This window comes from Heloderma suspectum, chromosome 3, assembly GCF_057233095.1.
Source record: "Heloderma suspectum isolate Gila_16-S chromosome 3, 16-S_ref, whole genome shotgun sequence".
Lineage (NCBI taxonomy): Eukaryota > Metazoa > Chordata > Lepidosauria > Squamata > Helodermatidae > Heloderma > Heloderma suspectum.
Genome location: NC_139460.1, coordinates 7,731,099 through 7,755,759, shown reverse-complemented (window position 1 = coordinate 7,755,759; position 24,661 = coordinate 7,731,099). Strand labels below are relative to the sequence as shown.

Below are 24,661 nucleotides of genomic sequence, written 5' to 3'. Positions count from 1 at the left end.
GGAAACATTGAAATATTGTAGGTTTTGGACGGAACAACATTTCAGTAAAATATCTAGACAATTTGGAGAAAAGATTAAAAGGAAAGCTTTATTAAGCCACACAATGAAGTCAACTTACCAGAGAATTCTTTATCACTTCACTCTTATAAAATTCTAGAAAAGGAAAAAAAATTAAATGTTAGAGGTCAACTGCACAGATTTGGAATACAGAGCTGGTCATTACACCATGGTAAACGGTTCTTGCATTTGTGCATTTGATCAACTTTATCCAAAAATGGTTGTTTGGCTCAAAACAATTATAAATAACCTATACAGAAAGTAATCTGTTTTGAAAGTGAGTGATGATTATATTCTAGCACAGCCTTCCCCAACGTGGTGCCCTCCAGATGTTTTAGACTTCAACTCCCATCAGCACCAGGCAGCAAGGAATCCTGAAACTTTAGGAATAGAACAAATTTTAGATACACTATCTGACTGGTATGGAGGAAATAACTTCCGTAACTTATCAGGTAGACTTATAAGTGGTAATTATCTTTTTCTCTACTCAAACATGTAGCAAAATGTTTAGAGTTCTTGTTCCACATGTTATTGGCATCAAGCTCTTTCTACCTAGACAATTCAATGAGAAGACAAGGCTTACTGGAAAGCATGTGGGGTGCTAGAAATCCACACCTATCACGTCATAATCACACCAAAAAAAAAAAAAAGCCTGGCAAGGTCAGCACAGTCTAGGGAGCCTTGGTTATGGGGCAGTAGTGCTCATTGGAAGGACAGATAATGAAGCTGAAGCTCCAATATTTTGGCCACCTAATGCGAAGAGAAAACTCCCTGGAAAAGACCCTGATGCTGGGAAAGACTGAAGGCAAAAGGAGAAGGGGACGGCAGAGGATGAGATAGATGGCTAGATAGCATCACGGATGCAATGAATATGAACTTGAGCACGCTCCGGGAGAGAGCGCAGGACAGGAAGGCCTGGCGTGCTATGGTCCATGGGGTCACGAAGAGTCGGACACGACTGAACGACTGAACAACAACAAAAGAAATATAATTAATAAGATGATGATGATGATGATGATACCAGCAGGCAAACCTGCAGGATCAAATTTGGGATGGGAAGGGGGTTCCAGCTTCCTAAGCAACAGTCAGCAAATACATATCATATTTCAACAGCTGTGAATAGCACGGTTTACAATTCAATAACATAAGAAGAGCCTCAAATACTAGACACGCAGATATACAGTGGATTAGAACAACAGTATTAAGTTTGCTTTAGGCGTACTGAATCGTAAGCTCACTGAAAAACAAGGCTTTAATTCCAGAAGGAGGGTGGTGCCTCCAACAACAATGTTCCTCCACTTCAGCTGGTATTTAGTTATTTTCCTTAGTTACCAGGAACTAAAACCTCCAAACTTCTCCCACTTCATGTTTTCCCACCGACAAAAAAAGGAGTCTAAAGCTGCAATTCTACACCCACTTACCTGGGAGTAAGCCCCATTGAAATTAATGGGACTTGCTTCTGAAAAGACATGTACAGGATTGCACTGTAAGGTTACAATTTGAATTACAACTCCATTTAACAAAGTGGGACTAACTTCTGAGTAAATGTGCATAGGATTACTCTGTAAGAAACTGTGACTTAAAAGCCAGTCCACGGCCAAGATGGAATCTGACTACAGATCCAAAGCCCATACCATACTAATTCTCTACATGAGTACTTGAGGAAAAGCTACAATTATGGGTAAAATGCCATTAAGAACATAAGAAGAGCTGTGCTGGATCAGACCAAGGGTCCATCTGGTCCAGCATTCTGCTCACACTGGCCAACCACCCTCCCACAGGAAACCCACAAGAAGGACAGGAGTGCAACAGTACCCTCCCACTCATGTCCCCCAGCAACAAGTGCATAAACACATACTGCCTCTAATACTGGATAAAGCATATAGCAATCAGGACTAGTAGCCATTGATAGCTTTATCCTCAAGGAATTTCTCCAATCCTCTTTTTAAAATAAAATACCATAGTTTAACTATGCAACGTGTGAAGCATTTGCCTGGGTTCTAGGATTATGAGAGAGGGAGAAAAATGTCTCCCTATCCACTTTCTCCACACCATGCATAATTTTGCACACCTCTATCATGCCTTGTGTTGTTGTTTATTTGGTCAGATGCTTCCGACTCTTCGTGACTTCATGGACCAGCCCACGCCAGAGCTTCCTGTCGGCCGTCGCCACCCCCAGCTCCCCCAAGGTCGAGTCCGTCACCTCCAGAATATCATCCATCCATCTTGCCCTTGGTCGGCCCCTCTTCCTTTTGCCTTCCACTTTCCCTAGCATCAGCATCTTCTCCAGGGTATCCTGTCTTCTCATGATGTGGCCAAAGTACTTCAGTTTTGCCTTTATGATCATTCCCTCAAGTAAGCAGTCTGGCTTTATTTCCTGGAGGATGGACTGGTTTGATCTTCTTGCAGTCCAAGGCACTCTCAGAATTTTCCTCCAGCACCACAGGTCAAAAGCAACTATCTTCCTTCGCTCAGCCTTCCTTATGGTCCAGCTCTCGCAGCTATAGGTTACTACGGGGAAGACCATTGCTTTCACTATGCGGATCTTTGTTGTCAGTGTGATGTCTCTGCTCTTCACTATTTTATCAAGATTTGTCATTGCTCTCCTCCCAAGAAGAAAACGTCTTCTGATTTCCTGGCTGCAGTCAGCATCTGCAGTAATCTTTGCGCCTAGAAAGACAAAGTCTGTCACGGCCTCCACGTTTTCTCCCTCTATTTGCCAGTTATCAATCAAGCTGGTTGCCATAATCTTGGTTTGTTTGAGGTTTAACTGAAACCCAGCTTCTGCACTTTCTTCTTTCACCTTCATCAAGAGGTTCCTCAGCTCCTCCTCGCTTTCAGCCATCAAAGTGGTGTCATCTGCATGTCGGAGATTGTTAATGTTTCTTCCAGCGATTTTAATTCCAGCCTTGGCTTCATCAAGCCCAGCACATCGCATGATGTGTTCTGCGTACAGGTTGAATGGGTAGGGTGAGAGTATACAACCCTGCCGTACTCCTTTCCCAATCTTAAACCAGTCCGTTGTTTCGTGGTCTGTTCTTACTGTTGCTACTTGGTCGTTATACAGATTCCTCAGGAGGCAGACAAGATGATTTGGTATCCCCATACCACCAAGAACTTGCCACAATTTGTGATGATCCACACAGTCAAAGGCTTTAGAATAGTCAATAAAACAGAAATAGATGTTTTTCTGAAACTCCCTGGCTTTCTTCATTATCCAGCGGATATTGGCAATTTGGTCTCTAGTTCCTCTGCCTTTTCTAAACCCAGCTTGTACATCTGGCAATTCTCGTTCCATGAATTGCTGGAGTCTACCTTGCAAGATCTTGAGCATTACCTTACTGGCATGTGAAATAAGTGCCACTGTTCGATAGTTTGAACATTCTTTGGTGCTTCCCTTTTTTGGTATGGGGATATAAGTTGATTTTTTCCAATCTGGTGGCCATTCTTGTGTTTTCCAAATTTGCTGGCATATGGCATGCATCACCTTGACAGCATCATCTTGCAAGAGTTTAAACAGTTCAGCTGGGATACCGTCATCTCCTGCTGCCTTGTTATTAGCAAAGCTTCTTAAGGCCCATTCAACCTCACTCTTCTGGATGTCTGGCTCTAGCTCACTGACCACACCGTCAAATCTATCCCCGATATGATTATCCTTCCTATACAGATCTTCCATATATTCTTGCCACCTTTTCTTGATCTCTTCTGCTTCTGTTAGGTCCTTGCCATCTTTGTTTTGGATCATACCCATTTTTGCCTGGAATTTACCTCCCATGTTTCTAATTTTCTGGAAGAGGTCTCTTGTCCTTCCTATTCTAGTATCTTCTTCCACTTCCACGCACTGCTTGTTTAAAAATAATTCCTTATCTCTTCTGGCTAACCTCTGGAATTTTGCATTTAATTGGACATATCTCCCCCTATCACTGTTGCCTTTTGCTTTCCTTCTTTCTTGGGCTGCTTCCAGTGTCTCAGCAGACAGCCATCTTGCCTCCTTGGTTTTCTTTTTCTTTGGGACATTTTTTGTTGCAGCCTCCTGAACAATGTTGCGAACTTCTGTCCATAGTTCTTCCGGGACCCTATCTACTAAATCTAGTCCCTTAAATCTATTCTTCACCTCCACTGCATATTCATTAGGAATATTAGTGAGCTCATATCTAACTGATCTGTGGATCTTCCCTATTCTCTTGAGTCTGATTCTAAATTGTGCAATAAGAAGCTCATGATCGGAACTACAATCAGCTCCAGGTCTTGTTTTTACCAACTGCATAGATGTCCGCCACCTTTGGCTACAAAGGAAGTAGTCAATCTGATTTCGGTGTCGACCGTCTGGTGAAGTCCATGTATAAAGTTGTCTCTTAGGTTGTTGGAAGAAAGTGTTTGTTATGCACAGTGAGTTGTCTTGGCAAAATTCTATCAGCCTATGTCCTGCTTCATTTTGTTCTCCCAGACCATGCTTGCCTGTAATTCCAGGTGTCGTTTGACTACCCACCTTAGCATTCCAGTCTCCTGTAATGAAAATAATATCTTTGTTTGGCGTACTATCCAGTAGGTGCTGCAGATCCTCATAGAACTCACCTACTTCTGCTTCTTCAGCATCTGTGGTTGGGGCATATATTTGGATCACTGTGATGTTAAATGGCTTACCCTGAATTTGAATTGAGATCATTCTGTCATTTTTGGATTGTATCCAAGCACTGCTTTAGCCACTTTATTATTAATTATGAAGGCTACTCCATTTCTTCTGTGGTCCTCTTGTCCACAGTAGTAGATCTGGTGGTCATTTGATGTGAAGTGGCCCATTCCAGTCCATTTCAGTTCACTGACACCCAAAATGTCTATTTAATCTTGACATCTCCCCAATAACCACATCCAATTTGCCCTGGCTCGTAGATCTTACATTCCAGGTTCCTATGGTGTGTTGATCTTTAGAACATCGGATTCGTCGTTTACCACCAGCACCATCGGCTGCTAGCCGTCCTTTCGGCTTTGAGCTAGCTGCATCATCACATCTGGGGCTAGTTGAACTTATCCTCTGTTCCTCTCCAGTAGCATTTTGACCATCTTCCGACCTGGGAGTCCCATCTTCCGAGGGTATACTGACATATCTCTGGTTGTACTGATCCATTTCGTTTTCATGGCAAGAATACTGGGGTGGGTTGCCGCTTCCTTCCCCAGGGATCGTATTTAGTCTGACCTCTCTGCCATGACCTTCCCATCTTGGGTGTCCCTTCACGGTTTAGCTCATGACGTCATTGAGGTGCTCAAGCTCCAGCACCACGACAAAGGTAACAATCTCCTTTACTGAAGCTATCATGCCTTACTCGCTTTTTTTTTCTGCTAAACAATTCCAGCTGTTGTAACCTTTCCTCAAAAGGGAGTTGCTCCAGTGCCTTGATCATTCCAGTTGTCCTTTTCTGCACTTTTTCCAACTCCACAATGTCCTTTTTTAGGTGCAATGACTAGAACTGAATACAGTATTTCAAGTGTGGTCACACCATAGATTTGTATGAGGGAGATATGATCTTGGAAGTTTTATTTTCAATTCCTTTCCTAATTGTGCCTAACATGGAATTTGCCTTTTTCATAGTAGCTGCACACTGAGTTGACATTTTAATTGAGCTGTCCACCACAACCTCAAGATCACTTCCCTGGTCAGTCACCGCTAACTCAGATCTCATCAGCTTATACCTGAAGTTGGGATTTTTTTCCCCAACCTGCATCATTTTACACTTGCTTACATTATTCAGTTTAAAACAAAAACATGCAAATTAAGCATCACTGCTCAAAGTATGCACAGACAGTTGCATGATTTCATCCATTTCTTCTGAGCAAAACATTTACATCCTTTTTGTGTAGATCAGCCTTCCCCAGCTTGGTGCCCTCCAGATGTGTTGGACTTCAACTCCCACCAGCAATAGCTAGCATGAACAATGGTCAGGAATTCTGGGAGGTGTCACCCAGAACATCTGGAGGGCACACAGTTGGGGAAGGCTGGTGTAGATATTGAATTTTTTGGTGCCAAATATGAGTATGGTACACTTTTGTGGGGAGAAAAAAATCCAATTTGCACAGAAGCATCATTGCAGCACATTCAGTAAATACCATAGTAAATAATTATTCCAAGAGGAATGGTCTGATTCAGCCTGAGCCTTCTTCACGGATTGCCCAGCTTTTGAAAATACTAACATTTCTTTTGAGACTTTGGGGAAGCATAAGAACATAGGAAGAGCCATCCTGGATCAGACCAAGGGTCCATCTAGTCAAGCATTCTGTTCACACAGTGGCCAACCAGCTGTTGACCAGGAACCCACAAGGACATGAGTACATCAGCACCCTCCTGCCCATGCTCCCCAGCAACTGGTGTACATAGGCATACTGCTTCTGATACTGGAGGTAGCACATAGCCATCAGGACTAGTAGCCATTGATAGCCTACTCCTCCAGGAATTTGTCTAACGCCCCTTTTAAAGCCATCCAAATTGGTGGCCATCACTATATCTTGTTGTAGCAAGTTCCATAGTTTAACTCTGCACTGTGTGAAGTACTTCCTTTTATCTGTCTTGAATCTCCCACCAATCAGCTTTATGGGATGACCCCATTGGGTTCTAGTATTATGGGAAAGGGAGAAAAATGTCTCCCTATCCACATTCTCCACACCACGCATAATTTTGTACACCTCTATCATGTCTCCCATGCTGTGGTTCCTCCCACGCTGAACAACTGACTGTTCAGGAAGATCCTGTTACATTCTCATTAAAGGACCAGACACACATTTGGGATGACTACTTTACGAATTCCAACATCTTTAAGCTCTTATCTTTCAATTACTCAGTTTGCGATCTGGTGTAAAAGGCAACATTTAATCCACAATGCTGCACATAACCAGCAGGACAGTCTATGAATGCAAGCACTGGGGTCATATTTCATGTTCTTAACTGTTGTTCAAAGCTTAAGTTACCATGGAGATAAGCACCTTAGAAAAATATTAAAGTAGATTGTGATGGTCTGGGGATAGGTCAGAGGTAAAGGGGTGGCACAGCATAAATTCCTTGCATTTGCTGTAGCTGGGAAGCCAGTTACAGCTGCCTAGAACAATGTGATGAATTTCTGTCTACTTACCAGTATATAAGGCAGGTAGGTCAGACCTCATAAACAGAGGGGGTAAAGGGCACACTATACTAAGCAGACATCCATATTCTGTTAATCCTTTTGCAGCTATTACTTCCCCCAACACGGAAGTAACATGAGTCCAGCAGATGTCTTGGACGACAGCTCCCAGAGTAAAGAGTGCTCTGGGATCAGCAATACTGATTGAATTATATAATTTGCAGCACAATCAGTAGAGCTGAATCTGTAGAATCTCAGCTATTTTTTAAAGCAAGTTGATAAATTTCTAAAAATTTCCTGATCGGGGTAAAAACAACAAAGAGTCCTGCAGTAAAGATTAATTTATTATGGTCAACTTGCAACATGTCTTCAGTTTGTACAACTATCAGCCACTTCCTATGGTCTTCCCTGTCCCTTACAGCCCTGTACTTTCTCTGGCTCAGACAGCACCTCCCTACTCACATAGAAAATGAATTCCAAATTCTGAATTGGGGAAAGAACACCTCAAATTGTGCCATTTCACACAATTCTGACTAATCTACACAATTGTAAGAGTGAGTTTGTACTAGTGGTATGTCTTATTTTTAAATACACATCTCTCCGAAGATGCCTTATACTACAGAGAGCACTCGCTAGTGGCACGCAAACAGATGTGGTATTTACAATGGGATTCAGTGCAGGGGAAAGTAACTTGCCCTCCTCTACATCAGACTTGGCCCTGTGAGACCAAAGCCAAAGTTCAAATCCCAGCTCTGCCATAAAGTTACTGGGTGATCTAAAAGTCTCTAAAAAGAGCAATCCCAAACCGCCACCTTCTCTTACAGTATATCACGTCATGTCATAATTTCTAGACATTACGATGAAGAGGAAAGTAGGCAGCTCTTTTTCCTCAATAGATGCGTATCTTCCATACTGACGTGGTTCGCACAACATGACAGCTCACCATGGGTTAATTTACCCATGGGGGCTGTTGCATTGCGCCAAGCACCAACAGGAACCATTTTTGCATGGCACCCAGCTTGCAGTGGCTTGTTGTGTCATGCGAACCCAGGCACCTGGGGTTGTTTGAGGATTAGACAACCCTTGGTTTCTTTAGGTCTGAGGGTTGTCTAACCATCCCTGCTGCCTGGGTTCACATGACATGACAAGTCAGGTGCCTGTAGGCACCATGCAAAAACAGTACCTGTGGGAGCCCAGCACATGACAGCCCCCACAGGTAAATTAACCCACGGTGGGCTGTCATGACATGCAAACAGGCTCCTTATCTAGTTCCAGCCTAACCTTCAGTCCCCATTAATACAGGAGATTTAGTGACCTTCTCACAAGGCATTTGTGAGGGCAAAATGGAAAACTCTGTACAGACCCTGATAACACAAGCTAAATTATTGGGGGCAAGGAAGAGAAAGAAAAATCATGGCAATACACCTTTGTGTACCTTTACATATCTTTGTATTATCACATAAGTGAAGGGTGAAGTAGGTGTCCAGGAGGCGATAACCATTCCTATTAACAATGTTCCGTGCTGCAATGTTTCGTAGGTGTCGAAGACGCCGCTGCAAAGAAAAGCCAATGTTCAGAATTTTTAAAGGACAGAACCGGCAGCAGTAACATATTTTACTGTTATGAAAATGCACAATATACATCATAACAAAATATAAACTTCCTTGCATAATTAAACATATAAAAACTGCATTTTAATCTTCTTGAAGCAAACATTTGTTACCACAGTCTTGATGGGATTCACAATGTCATACAATCACTCTCTACCTCTTTAATCCATAATTTTCCCTTTAATGTATTGAATCACTGGATTCCAACTGCTCAGAGTACTTCATATTTTTGTGGGTTCCTCAGAAGTGTTGTCAGCTTTGCCATCTCCATTTTTCCTTTCTTAATTCTAACTTACTTTGGCAGTATCCAATCCTGCCTGTGCACCAGCTGGACCCACTGGCACAACTGGAAACTAGCACTTCTTGAAGTAACCAGAATAGAGCTGAAATGCTAATTTCTGAAAAAGAACAGGTCAGCAGAGCTAGCAGAAGAGAGCTTCACAAACCTGCCCTGTTCCGGAAACTAGTATTTTGGCTCATTTCAAGTTACTTTTGGAAGCACTAGTTTCCTGTTGCACTGGCGGTGGGTCCTGCTGGCGCAACATAATCAAGCAGAGGCACGGGGGCAGCACTGGATACTGCCCTTAGTCTTTGGTTACTTTTCCAAGTTTTAGCAAAAACAATTCCAGCTAATGTAAGAAAATGAGAGAGAGAGAGAGAGAGAGAGAGAGAGACTTGTCTACATTTTACCAAAATAACATAATTTGACAAAATGTAATAAACATATGAAAGGATCTAACATGTTAACCTGATTTTTTTCCTTTATTAAATGAAGCACCATCTTTCAATATTTAATTCACTCTCCACACATTAAGCACATGGGGGGGGGGGATCTCCATTTGGTTCTTTACATACCCAATATTTCCCACCTCCTTGTTTGCTTATTTTTGTTCATTTCCCAGGCAGATAAAGGTCACTGCATGGCCCTCATAAAACAGTTCTCTTTGTAATTTACTGCCACAGAAAAACAGGATCCTTTGGTAACTTAAAGCTTCCAAACTTCTTCAGGAATTTCTTTTTGGACATCGCTTCAGCCAGAGCTGGTGGCAGATTTCAGAGGGCCAGCGGCATATTGCTGCCAATGGGACCTTGCTGCCACCTTCCCCACTCCTGGAGCTCCCCTGCTCATCAGGCCCTACTGCCAAAGAAACCACTCACCCACCCACTACCACAGAAGAGGCCTCTCACCCACCAACTACCTCCGAAGTCCCCCTCTCCCCCAGTGCTGAAGCCCCTCACCCACCCACACCTGCCACCGTATAATGATCACCCTGTGCCCTCATTGGCCATATCTCCCCCAAAGGCACTGTCTGATTGGTCCAGATTGCTGCTACTCGAAATGTAAATTCAAAATAATTATTTTAAAAAGTGGCGCTACAAGGCCTGCAGGTTCAGCCATGGCATGGACCTTTCAGCTGGGTGGGTGAGGAAGATGGTGGTGGCGGCAGCAGGCTAAGAGCAAGGAACAGCCACTTCCAAGCTGATGGGCCCTCGGCAGCTGCCTGCCTATGCTGACAACTGACCCCAGGCCTGTCTACGCCATTTCTTGATAAATGCCTTATTATCCTGTATCTGTATATTCAATAATCTCAAACATTTGATAACAATTTCTTTTTATTTGTTAATATCACCTTGTCAAACTGTTTTCTCCTGACTTTAAAAAAAAAAAAAGAGTTGGAAAGGAGAAGGTCTTACCTGCATTTTCTCAACTACCTGCTAATAGAATATAGAATTATTCTTCACCAACTCCTGATATATACCCATCCCTTTCTTTTTCCACAGTTCAAAATTCCCCCAAAGACAATCTAAGTTAAAATTCTCATCATCAGTTATAAATGCTATGGGGAAAATATTGGCATTTGGTTCTGCTTATTTTATCCCCTACTGGACACATATTTATTGCATTATTATTTCCTAGATTTTTGCTTTTTTTATATTCATAATAAACTTGAGGAAGGGGGGGTATTTACTTTGTTCAAATTGCATAAGGGCCAGCCACAGAACAAACAAGAATTGAGTGTTTCTATGACCCCCAAATTCTATCATCCCCCAAAACACATCAACCTGTTTGCTCACTCTGTCCTTTTGAGCAGTCTTGCTACAGGTAACACAGGAAACTGTATGCAGTGGTGGCTGGTATAACACAGCAGCCACTCATTACAAGAAGTGTGCAGTCTTCCAGTTAATGCCCCTTTTACTAGCCATGTGGTGTTGACAATCACATGGAGGTGACCCTGTTCATACCACAGGCACAAGCTTGGAATGGCAGTAATTGGGCCTTACAATACCTTTTTGAATCTGTAAGACTCTGTTGCCAAGACTATTTTTAACCTCCATCCACTGCCACATATATACATAATCTCAGACATAGGTCTTAAAATGTATCTGAATGCAAGTGCTTACTTCATGGCCAAGAAGTAAATTCAAATAATTGGTTCCCAGAGTTTACCAATCACTTACCAAGTGAATGTTTGCATATAACCTTTCAAATGCTATGTAAAAGCATCTTAAAGGCAAGCTGAAGGGTCTTAATAAAAGTGTGCAAAGGAAAAGAGTCTACTGCATCCCTTACACATATGGTTCAGGGATCCAATGAAAGCAATATGCACCCTTCCATATGCAAAAGTTCATTATTAGCTCAGAAAGAAGAAGCAGGCAGGCTTGGTAGCTAAAACATTTGACCAGCAGCTTTCTACATTGAAGCAATGCTAAAAAACATTATGTTTCCAAGGGCTACTAAACCAAATCCCTGCTCACTTTGTGATTCAAAGTCACTGGCTATATCAAGCAACTCACACAGTCCTTCTCTCCCGCACCCCATCCATCTCCGTGCTTTCAGCCATTCTGTTACTTGCCACAGAGGCAGGAAGACTAGTGCCCCACATATATCCCTGCACTCCCAGCTATCATCAGTAAGCTTGCACATACAAATGAGGAGCACAGCATGGACAGGAGGTACTGCTCCACTCCATTTTTCTATGGTGTCCTGCACAGCTGCCTGGCATGCATTGCCCCAAACATGCCTCTGCTCAACTGGTCACCTACAACTGATGGAGTCTGATTTCTTTTGCCTTGGAGAGTCCAACCCGCTCCCTTCCGGTCCATCAAGCTGCTTCCTCTTAACACACACACACACACACACACACACACTCACTCTAAACCTCTCCTCAGGGAGCGCTACTTCCTCAACCATTTCCTGAACCATCCAGATCTCACTTTCAACCTTCTTGTGCCAAATAAGTCCTTAACAGGAAAAACAGGGCGGGGTGGGGGGGTGTTAGGGTCAGAGTACTAGCAGGCTGCATGATCCATGGGGACCCAATTCAGAAATCCTCTAATACCATGAAGGGGATTCCAGAAGCAACATACAGGATTATAAAGGAAGTGCTGCAGAAGCTTCTCAAGTATCCTCTTTGTGAGGACATGTGTGTCTTCAAAGACTGAATTCTTTCAGACGTTTATGAGAAACAATCCATTATACCACGCCACTGACTCATATCTGTAGCCTACAAAAGTTACTAGTCAATACATTTTCCCTAAAAGTGACAAGCAGCACAGTATTATGGACCTGAATCTGAAGCCTGAGTGGGACATCAGATGTTAAAACTGGACGAGGGGCATACTGTGGTATTGATAGCTAAGCAGTGCAAGAGAAACACAGAAATTAATCAGTGTGCTCACCTGTAAGATCAAAAGCCATCATTATTCATATTTTTCCTATACCTATAAAATGTATTAATTTTGCAGCAATTTTGACTGTAAAGCCTGAATAAGGTTGAATGTTCAAAACCCCACTGCCCTTTCACTGCAATATAAACTCTGGAATATTCTCACCCATTGTCCTCTCTTTGAATAAAATATAAAATGTGATCACACCTGAATTTAAAAAGTACCCAGTGTTGCTATAGATATTAAGATTCTCAACTCGTATCTCTTTGCTCCAATTAATTTTGTTGTTCTTCATACTCCCAATTATTACTTCGAATCTTTCTAATGTGCAGTGTGTTACATCTTAAGTATTCTACCATTAACTCCTTCCTTTATGCAATTTTCTGAATTAGCTTAGATTTCAAACTTAAAATGCATTCAAACTAATGGGATGTTTTAGTAATTATGTTGAAATCCTCTAATTTGACATGCAGCCATATCGCTTTACTGGCATTTATAGAATATCCTGTTTTGGATACTGCCCTTAGCAGCCAAGATAAACAACTTTGCAGCTTATCATTTTGGGTTGTTCCAGTTAATTACAAGTCAGAGAAATAGTTAGAACACTATAGTATTTCTTGAATCGGCCAAAATTATTCCTAGAATCAGAGTTAAAAGGGACCTCAGAGGCCATCTAGTCCAAACCCCTGCCGATGCAGGAAATCCTCTACAGCAGCATCCCTAATGACCATCCAAACTCTAATTAAAACCTCTAATGAAAGCGAGTGCACCACCTTCTGAGGGAGTCTGATCCACCAAACAGATCATATTGTCAAAAAGTTATTCAAGATGTTTCGTTAAAACCTTTCTTGTAATTTGAATCTGTTGGTTTGGAGCCAACCTCTTAACCACCCTTCCCCAACCTGGTGCCCTCTGCATGTGTTGTCCTACTATACCCATCATCACCAGCTGGCATAGGATAATGGAAGTTATAGCCCAACACATCCAGAGAGCCCCAGGTTGGGGAAGGCTGCTGTGGCACAATAGGAAACAAATTTGCTCTATCATGTATATGACAGCCCTTCAAGCATTTAAAGATGGCTATCACATCGAAGAATTGATGCTTTCGAACTGTGGTGCTGGAGAAGACTCTTACGAGTGCCCTGGACTGCAAGGAGGTCAAATCAGTCCATCCTAAAGGAAATCAACCCTGAGTGCTCATTGGAAGGACAGAGACTGAAGCTGAAGCTCCAATATTTTGGCCACCTAATGCGAAGAGAAAACTCCCTGGAAAAGACCCTGATGCTGGGAAAGACTGAAGGCAAAAGGAGAAGGGGACGGCAGAGGATGAGATGGCTAGATAGCATCATGGATGCAATGAATATGAACTTGAGCACGCTCCGGGAGAGAGCGCAGGACAGGAAGGCCTGGCGTGCTATGGTCCATGGGGTCACGAAGAGTCGGACACGACTGAACGACTGAACAACAACAACAATCACATCATTTCTTAATCATCTCTTCTCCAAACTAAATATGCCCAGTGCCTTAAATCTTTCCTCATAGGATTTGGTTCCAACAAAAGACAGACTTGTTCAGGAAAACATGGTAGGCTTTTCTCAATCTTGCCACCACCAGACCCTTAGCAGATGCTCAAACCAAGATCTGATACCAAAAAAAAAGTCAGATACAATAGAATGGAAAGCCACCAGTAAGCAGAGGTGTGAATAGATCTGAAGCAGTAAACTCCCAACCATTTACAGATCCTCCTAGGAAGACTTTAAAGAGGTGGGATAGTGTTGTGAAGGTACTAGAATGAAGCTTACTTAGCACAGCCTCATCCCATGAGTGATAGAGAGACACACCAGCATAGTCATGTAAGGCAGAACATTTTCAGAAGTTTTCTGCTGCTATGGAAAATGCTGTACTTGTAAAAATGCATTATTTCACAAAATTAGTAACATAACGAACTGACACAATACCAATAAATGGGCAGTTTCAAAGTCTGTGTGTGTGCGCAGATGTGTGCCCCCAAACCCTGAAACAGCATCACATGCAGCTCTCAGGGTCAAAAACGTGTGCGCCCTACTATAGACTATCACATCCCACATTTCTATTCTAGCAGATGAATGCCCAAACAAAATTACTTCTGAATCTCAGTCTAAGTAGGAGGAGTTAAAAGACTAGAGTCCCTCCAACATGCAAGACTTCAGGGAACACTTTGATAGTAACGGTATTTTCTATAAAATAGTACTGCTGCTACTAGATGGAATATTTGGACATGGGAATTATAAAGGAAGTTGCTTATAAAAGCCCTAATGGCACTTCTACAGCCTACTTAATTACTTATCTAAGACCACCACCAAAACACAAGTTTTTTTCCAATTGTCAAGAATGAGGCCCAAGCCCACTATTTTTAAGACAACAAATTTTGAATGTTTAGTTCTTTTAGGGATGCAAAAAAAAAACCCTACACACCCAGTAGCACTGCTGCTTAAAACTTCAGGCATGGTGACTGGCCCCTGGATTGCTGAAGGTTACGACCTCCAGGTAAGCTTGAGCACCAGCACCTCTTGAATAAGTACTACCTGAAAAGAAGGCAGGGGGTAAGAGGGGAAGGAGAAACAGACCAGAATAGACCATGAAAAGACAGGGTCCCTCCTCTCACTGGCATGTTCAGGCCTGTCTCCACATTCTTCCAGTCTGGCTCCTAGTGGCACAGACGTTTCCCATGTTTATGATCACACAGAATTCCTACACCATGACTATAAGCCCCCTCTCATGCTATTAAATTGTGCCAAAGAGCTTGACAATCACTTTAAAACAGCAAAATCATGTCACCCAGTTTTGCCACTTAATCTTGAAGAATTGCAAAATGTATTTCTTGGAATTCCTGGACAAGACTGCTAGATAATAGTTTTATTTTAATTGTGTTTACTCTTTGTGCTATCAAACACCTTTGCTGAACTTTCTTGCTGGCTCTGCTTTCCCCACTAAAAACAGTCTGAAGATTCTACTCTCAGCATTCTTTTTTTTTTTTAAGAATGCTCATCTTTTCTGAAATATCACCCACCTCTTTTCAAAATCCATTGACTCACTTAACATGCTTGTCCACACATCAGCTCGGATGAAGAATGTCTGAGTACTCTGCTCAAGGTATATGTACGTTTCAAGTGAAACTGCTGTCACTCTTGCTTTCCTATATTCTCACCTATATAACCCACTGAAATTTCCTGAGTGAGCAGTGTCCCCAAGATTACCACTGGAAATTATGAACACACTCCCAATAGCAGTTTGCATTGGCATAGAAGAAAAGATTTTAATTAGTAAGAGAAACGAGGAATTGCATATTGCTGCAAAAAATATATAAAGCCAAACCTGGACTTCATAGATTTTGTTCAAAGGAAAGACAGAATAGGTGGGAATGTTCCATGGATGCTTTCAGCCATCGAGGTTGGCTGCGCTTTCTGTAGTTATTGCCAAAGAGACGGATTCCACACTGCGTTCATACATATTGTTCAAAATTTCTAGAGGGCTCTGGCCAGCAGTTAGCACTGGGAAAGGATGGAGAGTAGTGTGCCAGCCCTCCCACAGAGTGCACTGACAGTAAGTCTCATTGCTACAACCACTGGTCCCTCAACATTCTCTCTTGCCTCTGGATTCCTTACGGCAGGATGGGGGATAGCTGGTGCTTCTCAGCGAATGGATTTGGCACTGGTGTCTCTGGCTGCTGAGTACAATAAGGAATGCTCAGAGCTAAGAAGTGTAATAATGAATGGGAATTGCTTCATAAATACATAAAGTATAATCACCATCATCATCTGAACATTTTACTCACTACTCAACTTTTCCTCCACAAAAGGAAATTGAACTCAGTGGGAAGGTCCCCATATTCATAACTTCTTGCACACCTCCCGGTTTACATACACTTGGAGAGAGCTACCTTGAATTGTTTATTTAAAACGTTGAATAATCCTATTAACCTTATGAATCATCCATGAAAATATAACCTAAGGCTGCAGCCCCACGCATACTTACTACAGAGTAAGCCCACTGAGTTCAGCAGCATGCATTTCAGAGTAAACATGCTTAGGATTGTGCTGCACATCTTCCAAATGCAAACATTAGTGCGTGCAAAGCAAAGCCTTTAAGGAAAAAAATAATGAAAGAAGTATATCTGAAGACCATACCTATTTTCTCCCCATGAAGAAAATAGTAAACCTAACTGTTTTAGCAGAAAGCACCAGAACATATCCATATTCCACAGATTTCAACAGCCTCCCACACCTTTCTTTGTCAGAAAGAGCCTAGATGCCAAACCATACCAAATTCCCAGCAGCCTACAATGTAGTTAAGGCTGCTGTCCTCACTATGTCCAAACAGAAAAGAAAGAAGTCTTGACACCAGACTATGAAGTTTACAAAATCAATAAATTAAAGAGAGCAGAACAAGACTGCACTAATGTCATTAAGCTTTCCTAGCTGAAAATGTTTTCAATTGTCCTTTTATTTAAGACATTTTAGTAAAATTTGTTCAGAGATGTTGTCCACAATTTGTAAAAATGTTCACCTACAAGCATATTATCATATAGTTCCACATTTAAGCAGCTGAACAGGGACCCGATTCCACCCCTGCACAGGGCAAATAGCAATGGGGGGGGGGGGATTTCTGCAGGAAATTGTCATGGTGCCCCAATCCATACTGGGAGCACATTCCAGATCAGATCCTCGTGCAGCTGCGTTTCCTTCAAACTAAAAATGCCAGTTTAAGCATACTTTTTAAAAAGCATGAATAATGTAACACCAGTTTGGCCCTAAGCTGAAGGAGATGCATGTATGCCAACAACATGCACAGAACAGTCCAGATCTCCAAATCATTTGGGTCCCTGAGGAAAAAGGCCAAATGGCACTCTCCTCTCACTAGTTAACATGAGGCACAATCCACCTCCAAGGGGACAACTGTGCTATTGCACAACTCCAGCTAAGTACAATGGGAACTGTGCCCGAGAAATTCCAGGTGAATTGTGCCCCATGGATCAAATCTGTCCCTCTACCATACTGCCACCTGGAATAGATGCCTCACTTCATGGTAGAGCTATCTCCAGTCTGTTTTTGATACAGTCCTGCAGTTGCTAAAGGGATATTCGAATTGACACCAGAAGCCAGCCATGAAATTTTGCCTTGCCTGGTTTCAAGTATGACTGGAACTCCAAAAGGTTTGTATGGGATTCTGTAGCTCAGCCTTCCCCAACCAGGTGCCCTCCAGATGTGTTGGACTACAACTTCCCTTCATCACCATCCAGGGTGGCCAATGGGTGGGGATTATGGGAGTTGCACTCCAACAGAAGTGGAGAGGACCAGGTTGGAAAAGGCTGCCAAAAGCCAGTCCAGCTGAATCCTGGTCAAGCTGTTTATGTGCTCATAACCTCAACATGGGCTAAAGTCAGCATGGTCCGACTAAAATACCATGGCTGCCGTAGGCTGAATGAGTTGTGTGAATTCCATACTGTGCTTAGACCTCAACTAATGGTAAAGATATGTAATAATTTCAAGCAGAACTAAAAGAAAGCAGCCCTGGAAGAGATTCTCTTCATCTCTAAGTAGCAATGCATGACATGTGTTGACCAAGCAGCAGCAGCACAACTTCCAAGAGATCAACTGACAGCAGCGTGACTGCTTCCAACACTAAGCCTACATTTTTGCTTAAATCCTTCCAAGTGGAATGCACCAAGGCAGTAGGTCTGATTTGTTCCACTAAGCAGCCTGCTTACAGCCAGCAGGAAAACACTTTATACTGCATATCATGATCACTACTAACCTTATCACCTCCTGAGGTTCTGAAGTTGCTTTAGATTGGCTTAATTTTAAAACAAAGACATCTGTAGAACTGGTAGAGACATAGGTTCACTTTCAATGTTTCACTACTTTAGAATAATTTAGTTAGGGAGCAATCCTATGGCCAGGAGACACTGTCTAGAAGGCCATAGGATTGTTCAGTTTCTGGGAAACAAGGTGAGAGCTAGGACTCTGACCTCAGTTCCCGGAAACTGCACTCCCCACCCTCTGCCCCCTCATAGCCAGCACAGTTCTCTCCACGTCGGCTACATCTCTGCACTTGGAAACAGAGAACATAGATGGGAGAAAGCAGGTGGTCCCGGAGGCGGGGAGACCACAGAAGCTGCTTTACACAGCTTCCTATCAGGTCTCCAGGCCACTTCCCTCCCCCTCCCCGAAACCGCACCTAGATGGGCAAAACTGCCCATCTAGGCAGAAATGCAGGGTGGCCAGAGCACAAAGGAGAGGGCCCCCTGCACGCTCCAGCCACCTTGCAATAGGATAGTCAGCAGCCTCCAATTTCTGGGGCTGGCAACTATCTGGATGGTATTGCACCCTTTGTGGTTTATTGCGGTTCAGGGCAGCAAAATGTAATCCAAATGTGTAATATAATAAGATTATATGTGCAGCATAGGTCCCTAATCCTAAACACAAACTTTCCTCAAAACTAGCATTCCAGGGGCATTTGGATTTTGAAGAGACACTAGACATCAGCTCAGATCTGTCTCCCTTTACTACTTCTTTTATGTTTGGAGTTCTTCATATTTACTCTTATGATGCCATTTCATTTTAACCTTGAGATTGTGTTATAAAAAACACCATTTTTCATTATGCACACAGACGTGAATGTGGGTAGTGCTAAGCACCTATCATGCTGCATGACCCAATGCAATCAGGGCACAGTACAAGCAGAACTAGGTATCAACCAACCACTAGGAATTGTCTTTGCATATAAAAACACCCGTGAAGTGGCACCATGTTCCTGCCCTAAGGACCCAGTGCCTAGATATTGCAGAAACTGCACAGCATCAAGCACCAACATGGATTAATCCTTAGGCCTAAGTGAAGAACCCCAATTATTGAATATTCGCCCTGAATATTCCAATTTCTTCTCGATTGCTGAAGCATATTAATCAAGTGGCTACTGAGCAATATAAACATAGCTCATAACAATTGTGTGTGGGATACTAGAGATGTTGCATGTGAAGGCAAAACCCAAGTATCAAGTTCTGACTTACACCTGACTTCCAATTTTAACCTGGAGACTGTACCTATTTAACTGCAGCCCATCACACACCCTGCAGTGAAGCAGCATTGACCTCCTGCTTTCTAAAGTAGCAGGGGAGGAAGGTGCAGCATACAGGGGCCAGCAGTGAGGCAGTGGAGGCACACAGTGCCTGCATCTTCCCTTGCAACCTCGGAGTTTTTAATGGTATATGATCAGACTTTGTAATGAAGGCCTTGAATGGTAGGTGCTCAGATGGTGGCTAGTGGTATCAAACACTACCAATCATAAGCACTGTCATTTTACAGAGCAAGTTTCAAATAACAGGAGGAAGAAAATTATCTCCAGTCTGCCAGTTAAATCCATGTCAAAAGAATGTGTTGAGAAATAAAATTGGCACTGATCACTGAGCCCTTCCAGCGCTGATTCAAGCTGAACATCACATCAAAAGGAAAACATTAAGAAGCCGAAGTCTGTGAAGTTACATAGTAAGCTATATTTATCCTATCAACAGAAGAATTGCAGTTTTGCTTAATTCTGCGTCCCTTTCCAAAGATGTTTCACAAGACTGCAAGAGTCCTGCCAAGAGGTCCTTAATTCAGAGAATTAAAGGGATGAGGGCAGGGAGAATAGAGAAAAGGAGAAAACAGGACAGTGGCCCAAAACCTCAGATCAGAAACAATGGCAATCTACCTTTGTGCCCAAAGACTGATTATCTGATTAGATCATTATGTCTGAGAGATGTTCCTCTTGAAGAAAACAAGCTAAGAATAGTGAAAGAAAGAATTATTGTCCAAATAAAAGGCATTTGCATAACAACCCACTTACAAAGAGACAAAAGAACTTTGTCAGGAACCCATCCATCTCCCCCATCACTCAAGGGAGCAATATTTTTGCCTGGTTTTCCAGAAGGGGTGGGTGGCATCAGCGTTTTCATAAGATTCCTATTGTTTCATAGATAACCCTGAAGTAACCATGAGTTATCTGGGGATAAAGAACATCTTCTCTACCACTATAACTGTACAATTCCTACATCTATGTAGGTTCTGTATCGGGACTGGTACTTTTTAACTTAACTTTGTAGCTCAGTCCCTGCACACTTACCTGGGAGTAAACCGCATTACACTCAATGGGACATACTTCTGACTAAACATGCTTAGGATTTGTATCCTCACATACAAAGCTGAGAGCAACTGTGGTGTAGCGGTTAAAAGAGTTCTGGACTATGACGACTCAAACTCAAATCCCCACTCAGCCAGAAAGTTCACTGTCTGACCTGGAGCCAGTCACTTGCTCTGTCTGACCTACCTCATGGGGCTGTTGGGAGGATAAAAAGGAGGGGTTGAACCATGTGTGCTGCCCCAAGCTTTTTGTGGGAAAGGTAGGAACGTAGGAAGCTGCCTTATACTGTATCATACCCTGGGTCTATCTAGCCCAGTATTGTCAACATTGACTGGCAGCAGTGGCTCTCCCAAGTTTCAGGCAGGAGTTTTTCCAGCCCTACCTGGAGATGCCAGGGGACAAACTTGGGACTTTCTGCATGCAAAGCAGGGGCTCTACCACTGAGCTATGACCCCTTCCCATCAGAATAGGCTAAAACAAAATTGTAATATATAAGCTACACCAGCTCTCCAGAAACTCCTTTCCTCCTCAAAGTCCATTGACTCGACTGTGGGCCACCACTGAGTAGTAAAGAACTAGCTGTGTGCTCAGAAGCTCCAAGTTCCAATTCCCAGCATCTCCTGGTAGGGCTTGGAAAGGCCTCTTTCTGCCTGAACCCCCAGAGAGCCACTGGCTAGACAGTTCAGACAAAACTTTGGCAGATGGACTAAATGGTGGGACTCAGTACAGGGTAGTTCCATCCCATCCCAAAATTCCTTAACCAGAATAATTAACAGAGGGAGACCCTCCTTCACCCCCTTCAGAGAAAGCTACAATCAAATCCCTCAGCTGGGTCCACTGACCGTTTACTATCACTCAGGCCACCTAAACTTAGGGAAAGTTTTCTATCCAACCTAACTGTACACACAGGTACACACACATGCACACATGACTGGCTGTGTATGTGCGTATGAACACTTCATACCCAGAAATCCTGCAGTGGGAGACCCTCCCCAATCTCTCTCTCTCTCTCTCACACACACACACACACACACACCCCAGGAGACATCGAGCCTTCTATCCAGGACACAGGCAATTGCTACCACTCTGGTCACCCAACCTTCGGGAGAATTTTCTATCCAAACACATCTACACGCGCATGTGTGTGTGCACGCGCGTGTGATACACAGATATATAATTTAATCCATGCCCAACCTTGTGCTTGCCAGAGGTGTTGGGCTGCAGGTCCCATCGTCCGCAGCCAGCATGGCCTTTGCCCACGAGGCTCGCCGTCCAGCACCTCTGGCAGGCACCAGGTGGGGGGGGAGGAGTCCGATTTAACCCCCTGTTGCCCAGAAACCCTGCAGCAGGCGACCCGCGCCTTTCACAGCAGCACGCCGGCCCCTCAACATCGCCTTTGCCCGCCAACGCGCCTAGACGGACGCGTGCACACGCACACTCACGTGCGTGTGCGAGTTAACCCCTTCTGAGCCCCACGTCCTGCGGCGGAGGCTCCCCTGCCTCGCACGCGCACCCCACTCCCCCGTCAGGCGCCATTACCCCTTCGCTCCCCGTGCCCCGCTCGCCCGGTCTCCCAAAGGAAGGCGCCCATCGCCGCGGCGGCGGCGCCCTCAGCCAGCCCCGGCACCCACCTGCTGAGAGGGCAGCTCCACATGCAGGGCGCGGGAGGCGGGGCCCGGCGGGGCCAGGGCGGCGGCGGCGGCGGCGGCGTGGCTCATGCTGGCGGGGGGCGGCGGGACGCGGCGGCCCGGGAGCGGCCTTGGCGCCTGCGCATCGAGCCCGCTCCCTCCGCCTGCCCGCGGCCGCCGGGCACGGGGGCGTCAACGATGGCGGCGGCGGCGGCGGCGGCGGCTTCGTCTCCCCAGCCGCCGCAACGACGCCAGGCCGCGCGCGAGCTCCCTCACGGAGCCATACTATCACCCGCACGGTCGGGTAAGAGGAGAACAGAGGAATGAGCGACAGACCACGCCGCCCGCTGATTGGCTCCGCAGGGGGGAGGGCGGGGCTCCGGCCTGCGACGCCGCGTTCTCACGGGCCGCCGTGCACGTCGATCAAACGTAGGGTCCCGTCTTCTGTGGTGGTTGGTTTCTATATCCGAGGGGAGGAGGGAGAGAGGGAGGGGGGGGGCACTGCCTCTGTCAAAAGCCCTGCTGACGGCGAACTCCATACCTGGCGCCTCATTGGTTGGCGCCCTTCTTAAGAGGCGGGACAGAAGCCCCAAGAAGCCTTTAGCGATTGGACGGGGCTTTTTTGTGATAGACAGTTAAGCCAACGGTTTATTTTGCGGAGGGGAGGGGGGCTTTAAAGAAAAAAGTTGACGGACGTCACGTGCCATGTGTTTTTGTCACGTGACAGCAGAGGTGGGGGCGGAGAAAAAGCGGGGAGGAGAGGCTGTCTCCATAGTAACAGATGAGGAAGGCCTTGCCTAGGGTCCTAGGAATGCCGCCGCCCAGAATGCATTGCGTGGCTCTTCCTACCCGAGGCTGGGAAACACCTTTTATTGACTTGCATTAAAATTGTGGTTTTTATACTGCGGTTTTTGATACTCATTATCACTTTTAAATAATAATAATTATTATTATTATTAATTTCTTCAAAGTACCTTTATCCCCCCTTCATGGATCACTGCCTTGTTGTGGCGAAGGGGCTTGCGTAACTCAGTGAAGCCATAAGCTATGCCGTGCAGGGCCACCCAAGACGGACAGGTCATGGCAGAGAGTTCTGACAAAATGTGGTCCACTGGAGAAGGAAATGGCAACCCACTCCAGTATTCTTGCCAAGAAAACCCCATGGAACGTATCACAAGGCTAAAAGAGATGACGCCGGAAGATGAGCCCCTCAGGTCGGAAGGTGTCCAATATGCTACTGGGGAAGAGCAGAGGGTATTTCCAAGTAGCGCCAGAAAGAGTGAAGCGGCTGGGCCAAAGCTGAAAGGACACTCAGCTGTGGATGTGTCTGGTGGTGAAAAGAAAATCCGATGCTGTAAAGAACAAGATTGTTTAGGAACCTGGAATGTCAGATCAGTGAATCAAGGTAAGCTGGAGGTGGTCAAGCATGAGATGGCAAGATTGAACATCGACATCTTGGGAATCAGCGAACTAAAATGGACAGGCATGGGCGAATTCAATTCAGGTGACCATCATATCTACTATTGTGGGCAAGAATCCCTTAGAAGAAATGGAGTAGCACTCATAGTCAACAAAAGGGTGGGAAAAGCAGTACTGGGGTACAATCTTAAAAATGATAGAATGATCTCAGTACGAATCCCAGGCAAACCATTCAACATCACAGTAATTCAAGTCTATGCCCCAACCACTGAGGCCGAAGAAGCTGAGGTTGATCGGTTCTATGAAGACCTACAACACCTTCTAGAACTAACACCCAAAAAAGATGTCCTCTTCATCATAGGGGATTGGAATGCTAAAGTAGGAAGTCAAGAAATCACCGGGATAACAGGCAGGCATGGCCTTGGTGTACAAAATGAAGCAGGACAAAAGCTAATAGAGTTTTGCCAAGAGAACACGCTGATCATAGCAAACACTCTTTTCCAACAGCACAAGAGGCGACTCTACACATGGACGTCACCAGATGGTCAATATCGAAATCAGATTGATTATGTCCTTTGCAGCCAAAGATGGAGAAGCTCCATACAGTCAGTAAAAACAAGACCTGTAGCTGACTGTGGCTCAGATCATGAGCTGCTTCTTGCAAAATTTCGGCTTAAATTGAAGAACGTAGGGAAAACCACTAAACCGTTCAGGTATGACCTAAATCATATCCCTGATGAATATACAGTGGAGGTGAGGAATAGATTTCAGGGATTAGACCTGATAGACAGAGTGCCTGAGGAACTATGGACGGAGGTCCGTAACATTGTTCAGGAGGCAGCAACGAAATCCATCCCAAAGAAAAAGAAATGCAAGGAAGCCAAGTGGCTGTCTGATGAGGCTTTACAAGTAGCTCACGAAAGAAGGGAAGCGGAAAGCAAGGGAGAAAGGGGAAGATATACCCAACTGAATGCAGAGTTCCAGAGAATAGCAAGGAGAGACAAGAAGGCCTTCT

General features: G+C 44.3%; 1 protein-coding gene across 1 annotated transcript in view; it reads right to left on the bottom strand.

Moving 5' to 3' along the window:
- The window catches only part of UVRAG (UV radiation resistance associated), a 110,829-nt gene extending 88,258 nt beyond the window's left edge, over positions 1-22,571 (bottom strand). Inside the window, exons 1-3 of the mRNA XM_084842432.1 lie at positions 22,231-22,571; positions 8,599-8,716; positions 119-153 (exon numbers count right to left, since the gene is read on the bottom strand). Of these exons, the coding sequence (XP_084698558.1) occupies positions 119-153; positions 8,599-8,716; positions 22,231-22,317 (240 nt within the window). The 5' untranslated portion in view covers positions 22,318-22,571. The remainder of the gene's footprint in view (positions 1-118; positions 154-8,598; positions 8,717-22,230) is intronic.
- Positions 22,572-24,661: the final 2,090 nt, after the last annotated feature.